Source organism: Petromyzon marinus, chromosome 18 (genome assembly GCF_048934315.1).
Source record: "Petromyzon marinus isolate PM22_M1 ecotype Great Lakes invasive population chromosome 18, UKy_Petmar_22M1.pri1.0, whole genome shotgun sequence".
In the NCBI taxonomy this organism is placed as follows: domain Eukaryota; kingdom Metazoa; phylum Chordata; class Hyperoartia; order Petromyzontiformes; family Petromyzontidae; genus Petromyzon; species Petromyzon marinus.
The window spans coordinates 1451420-1457544 of record NC_133684.1 but is presented as its reverse complement, the minus strand read 5'-3'; the positions used below and the strand labels follow the sequence as shown (position 1 = coordinate 1457544).

The window sequence follows — 6125 nt, the reverse complement described above, 5'->3', positions numbered from 1 at the left end:
GGAATTCATATTCTTGGTTCTTTCGGTAAAATTACCTAGATGGAAAATAAAATAGTAAAATAAAATTAAAAATAATAAATTTAAAGTAATAAAAGCAAAAAAAACCCCACGACGTTTCGATCGCAACACAAGCGGCCTTCATCAGGCGGAGAGAAAAGAGAGCGGGCAAGCCTCCAAATGCAGCTGCTTAAAAGGTGATGATGACCGTTTGCGTTATGGTCGAAACGTCGTGAGGATTTTTATTGTTTTATATATATTTATTATTTTATTGTTTCCCTTCAACGTGACTTTACCGAAAGAGCTAAGAATATGCTTAAAAGGGCTTTCAAAAGTGACCGCTTGTGTTGCGATCGAAACGTCGTGGCTTTTTTTTGCTTTTATTACTTTAAATTTATTATTTGTGATTTTATTTAAATTGATTATTTTTTATTTTATTTTTCTATCTACGTCACTTTTACCGATAGAACCAAGGATTCCAGTGAAATATTTACTGTGGGCGTGGCTCGCCCGGTGGCAGGCGTGGCTAGCCCGGCGGTGGGCGTGGCTAGTCCGGTGGTGGGCGTGGCTAGCCTGGTGGTGGGCGTCGCTCGCTCCGTGGTAGGCGTGGCTAGCCATGCGATAGGCGTGACCAGACGGGTGCGGGCTTGGTCAGGGCGATCCCACGTGACCGCGAGCCGTGTATAAAAGGGGGCGCCCTGTAGGCGGAGTCGCACTGCAGCGAGGAATCTGGGAGGTCGTGGCTGTGTTGAGCGTCCCAAGTGAGTGACCCCCCCCCCCTCTCGCCCTGCTTTTTCTTTGTTTCGCTTCAAGCCACGTTACTCTCGAGTATAATTGCTCGTACAATTATTTCACCCTCCCACATTAAATCTGAAACGTTGGAGATGTTAACGCTATTAGCTATATATTATATTTTTTTGTTAACTATCTTGATGCCCGTATTTGCGCATAGCGAAGCTGTTGGCATATAACAAAAAAATTAACAAAAGAATTTGCCCTGCCTTTGTGGATTTAATGTCTCTTTTTCGCCAGTAATGTTTGCTTTCGTTAGCTGGTACGTGGGTGGATCAAACGGGCGGGTGGATTTTTTTTTCCAAGGATCTCCCCCACGTCTTTGGCTTTAAAAGCAATTTGCCAAATTTGAACATTAATCCAAATAAGCCATAAAGCAATTCCTTTTTAAAAAATATATAGAATCCATGTGGGCTTTCTAAGCGTGTACAGATTGTTAATATAAATCTGTGAACAATGTGGCAGTGCTGTTCAGCAGGTAGGTGTGTGCAGAGGGGCATGTGGCAGATTTCGGCTATGCCAAGTGGGTGGGAAGGAGAAGTCCGTGCACCATTTTTGTGCAGTGAGATTGCTGCTCGGTCATAGCAGCAAGGGTGGGGGGGGGGGCTCCTTATCCCACTGCCAATTCGTGGCCCTGATCCCCCCTCTCTGCAGACGAACAATGGCGACCCACATTGAGTGGGGCGTGGTCCCCCACCATGGCCATTGTGACAATGAGGCTCGTCATTGATTCATTCCCAGCCCTCTCGAGCACGGCCTAGGCCACAAATAAGTTTATCATTTTAATGCTATCATTGCACGCGATTAGATGTTGACTATATTTTTGTGTGGGATTTTTTTTTCTAAAATATTCAACTTGAAGAAAAATGGTTGCGTTGGTGGAGCGGCGAGGGTTATTTACGTGTTCATACTGCAAATACTTAGCCGTCGGTGGGTGTAATTGTTGCTTGTTGAGCCCAGACTGAAGGTAATACGAGAATTTATTTTACGAAACAAATGTGAGTTGGCGTCTTTGTGTCAAGGGCTGCCCCACGCCCATTTGTCAACAAGGGGGGCTTTGAGACTGTAGAAATAAAATGTCGAGCAATTGACCCCATGCAATGATGGCACACTTGACTTTACAGGAGGGGGCCGCATTGATAATTGGTGAATAAATTAAGTCCTCGCCGTATATAAATGATAAATGTAACACGGTTACCATCCACAGTGTGACTTTAAAATGTATAAATTAAGCTATTGGACAGATGTCTGCAATTGAAATTGTAAATTGAGCCATTGGAATGTCTCAAGAGCCATCGAAGGCTGCTGATGGGTGGGTGTGGTCGTGTAAACTTGTTTGAATGGGAGACCGTCAATTGGAAAAAATATATTTTGGAGGTTATTTGCGAGGCTTCATACGTCTTGCGTGCTTGGTCAAATGTCGCCTCGTTCTTTGGGTGTAATCTGATAACCGGCGCCTTTGTTCTAATCAAATGAACGCCAGGCAAATTTGCCTCAAAATAACTTAAGCTTTTGCCGGCCCACCGAGGCCAATTCGCAATGCGGCAGTAGCCTCGGATGACATCTTAGAACGTGGCGTGCATCTATGCTCATGTGTAATGGTGTGTGTGTGTCAGCAACTCTGCAACAACATGGCAGACAAACCAGACCTGAGTTCGATTGAGACGTTCGACAAGTCCAAGCTTAAGAAAGCAGAGACCACTGAAAAGAACACCCTGCCCACGAAGGAGAGTGAGTATCCCCCCCCTTCACTACCCTCCCCCCTCCTTGCCCGACTGCTGCATTCCACCCACACCCCCCCCCCCCCAAATGCCTTGATGCCCCCTCGCTTTTATTTCCATTTCCGCACGACTACACCTGTGCTTCCGATTAGCACGCTTGGCTACGTGCGGTGTACAAGAAGTTCAACATCCATCCATCCCTCGCCACCTTCGCAGAAGTGCACGTTTTATTATTGTGACATTTCGGAATTAGTCTTCATACTGAAATAATTCGATGAGCTTTAAAGCTCTTTAATAGGTGTCCAGCATTTTGATGGGACGTAGAGATTTTGTTCTGTACTTATCGGTGAAAATGAATTTGCATCCAAAATTTGTTTTGATAAGATTAATGATGGAGGCTTTGCCCCCGCGAGATGAACGTCAAATGTTTTTTTTGTCAAATGTACATCTAATTTATTTTTAAAGCTAAGATTTAGAGTTAAAAGTAACCACAGCATGTGGCCGTAAATATTTGAGCCGTGGAGGGACATTAAAGTCTCTGGTGGTCGTTAGGCAGATGCATTGGCCTGTCACCCTCACGTGCTCCGTCAGGTGTTGCTGGTGTCTGACTCTGCTGCACGGCTGTTTTTGAAGACCACTTTTAAGTCCGCTTCATCGTTGAAAATGTATCCGGCTGTAGGGCTTGTGCCCAAGTCAAGTCGACCTGAGGTTAAATTTAATGACATCCCTTTCATGCTCCTGTAATGCATTGTTTTAATCGGTCTGCTAAGGAGTCTTTAATTGTGCTATCGAAGATGGAGAGGCCATTTAAAACTTGTATTCTGAATATTCGGGCAGAATGTCCTTAATTTAGTATTTTTGACTAAATTAATCGGCTGTTTGTTGACTCAAAATGTTGCCCCGTTTCACGTGTGCATTTGTTCAGAACCAGTTTCTTCTGTAGAAAGTAATTGTCCCCTACACCACGTTTGTCCTTGCAGCGATTGACCAGGAGAAGAGTCAGCCAGACGCGTGAGGTGTTCAGGAGCTGCCGTGCCCTCAACATGCATCCCGTCCATGGCTCAAGAGGGGGGGGGAGACACTTCCCTGTGAAATGTGGTGGTCTTAGTTTTTTTACGTGAAATAATTTTCTGTTGTAAAGCAATTTACTTTTCCCCCTCCCCTTGCTACCAGTATGGGGACCAAACGGTTGGTTAACCTGTGGTTATGGGCTTTGTGTTAATGCCCCTCTAAAATGCCATTGGTCTGTTGGGAGCACGCTGTGCAACAAGCTTATTTGTAACGTGCACTTACTATGAACATTAAACAAACAAACCGATGAAAACTCTACTGCTGTGGTGATGAGGTTCTTTTTGTTTCATGTATGAACATTAAAATGTTGACTAGTGACTTGCAGATGAAGATGCTCGTTTCATACTGGCGTTCATAAACAGTTTGAGATGCAAGCAACGAGTAATCTGTCGTGGCATTTTTGACATTCATGGAAACGTTAACCCTCCATTTTATACCTTGCAGAATGTTAAGTCTGCCATTGTTGCTTTGGATGCAGAGTCCTTTACGCAAGACAATTGTTCTGTATCTAATTTGTTAGGCAAGCGAATTGACTCTTGATATTGAGCAAAAGAGTTTGGAGACCGAGCATTAACTTAATTGCAGAACAGAGCCAGGTTCTGTTCTTGCAAAAATAGTCGGGAGTTTTCCATGGACCCAAATTTGTATGCAATACAAGCCTGGGTTTGTTTGGATTGCCCACTTTTTTGTGAAACAAATAATATCGGGGCAGGGTATTGAGCAAAAGCCTCAGCTTTTTAATTCAGAACCGTTGGTCTTGTTTAGGGATTACCTGTTAATGCAATAAGGCCCGATGTTTGGAGTCTGATGCCTCGGCAAAGCTAGTAAAATCACATTTTAGATTTGTATTAGATTGCAGCCTCATGGTTTTGTAATTTCATAACCGCATGGTTGTAGTGCTACATTGTAATTACTGGTAGTGATTTAGTAGCTTTCCTGTTATTGTCATGATATTGCAATGGCCTACGTGGGGATTTTGGGTGCAAGAATCGCTAGCTCTCGTAGCAAGCCACCTTGAGCGATTTGCCCTGCCGCAAACTATTTTGCAACTGCCTTAATTCGGTGCTGCATCTTGCCCCTGTGGCCTCCAGTTTATGGCAGGCTGGGTGTGACGAGTGCCCCCCGAAGATAATGCCCTTGGTGGTACTCGTAGATTGTGGGACATTGTTATCGGTGACTTAACCATGGGGGTGCTGAAGGTTGTCCCTCATTGTGGATTTAAGAATGGTGACGGCACCAACTGTCTCCAGGCGCGTACAGAATTGCTCGTTGCTGATATGGCACTCCTAGGAAGTGACTAGTTGATAAACGAGCACGTTTTCCAGAAAAGCCTTTCGACGCTAGCTGCATGCAGTGGAATAATGCATCGATTTAAGTGGACGTCATATAAACCGCAATCCATACGATTCCTTGCGTGCTTTCGTAATGACGGCAATGTCGCATCAGCCATGACCAGTCCACTGCTGGAGGAAGGCTTCCTTGGCTATCACCACTTCGTGGTGTTATGAAACACTTCGCCTTAACTGCACACACGACGTGGTTATGCTAAGCAATAACCAATGGACACATTGTTTTAGCGGGTTTACACCTTGGAAAATCTCGTGTAACTTGGTTTTATAATTATTTAAATCGTCATGCTATCCTAGTGAACAATGAAAATGAGGGCTCTGGATAGATTATGGTCGCATTCACCCGGTAATATCTGCTAAAGTGCTCTCGCAGGCTTTGTACAAGCCTTCCGAGCTATGGAGGCACGTACCAAGTTGCAGACGTGGGAGGGGGGGGTGACGTTACAGATTATGCAGCGTTTTCCATAGAATTACTTGGCTCTGGAGAGAATACTGTGGGTAAGATTAATCGACCCACTTCTTACCTATAATTTCATGGTCGTGTGGATGAATAACACATCTGAGCTGTATTGATGGTAGCAGCGGCACAGTGGGTGCTACCTGCCGACCTGAGCGAGATTCTCGACCACGACTAACGTCAGTGGCGAGCGACATGGACTGGTCCTGGGCTTCCTTTAAACCTGCCCCGGCAGTCAATCCACTGCTGGATGAAGGACTCGCAAAGCTACCAGCATCACCTCGCGATTCTTAAATACAACCACTCGGCACAGCAAGCACGCACAACTCCTTCGGGGACAGCTCCTCTAGGATGGGCGCTCTGTCTTAGCTACCACTCCAATATCGTTCTTAAACATCGACTTTATCTTAAACATTTACATATCTTAAACATCGACTTATCTTAAACATCGACTTAAACATCGACTTGTCTTAAACATCGACTTATCTTAAACATCAACTTATCTTAAACATCCACTTATTTTAAACATCGACTTATCTTAAACATCGACTTATCTTAAACATCGACTAATCTTAAACATTTACTTATTTTAAACATCGACTTATCTTAAACATTTACTTATCTTAAACGTCCACTTAAACATCGACTTATCTTAAACATCGACTTATCTTAAACATCGACTTATCTTAAACATCCACTTATTTCTAACATCCACTTATATTAAACATCGACTTATCT

The 6125-nt window shown here is 44.0% G+C and overlaps 1 protein-coding gene across 1 annotated transcript; it reads left to right on the top strand.

The window, feature by feature from the left end:
- Positions 1-623: 623 nt before the first annotated feature.
- Positions 624-3839, top strand: LOC116943532 (thymosin beta-10-like). The gene is made up of 3 exons (XM_032956442.2): positions 624-758; positions 2406-2520; positions 3491-3839. Exons 2-3 carry the CDS (start codon positions 2421-2423, stop codon positions 3523-3525), a joined length of 135 nt encoding a protein of 44 aa, XP_032812333.1. The 5' UTR covers positions 624-758; positions 2406-2420; the 3' UTR covers positions 3526-3839.
- Positions 3840-6125: the final 2286 nt, after the last annotated feature.

Excerpts from the sequence above, each read along its gene's own strand:
- LOC116943532 (XM_032956442.2), top strand. The coding sequence starts at position 2,421 with ATGGCAGACAAACCAGACCTGAGTTCGATTGAGACGTTCGACAAGTCC. Across the intron at positions 2,521-3,490 it reads CACCCTGCCCACGAAGGAGA|CGATTGACCAGGAGAAGAGT; the intron begins GTGAGTATCCCC and ends TTGTCCTTGCAG.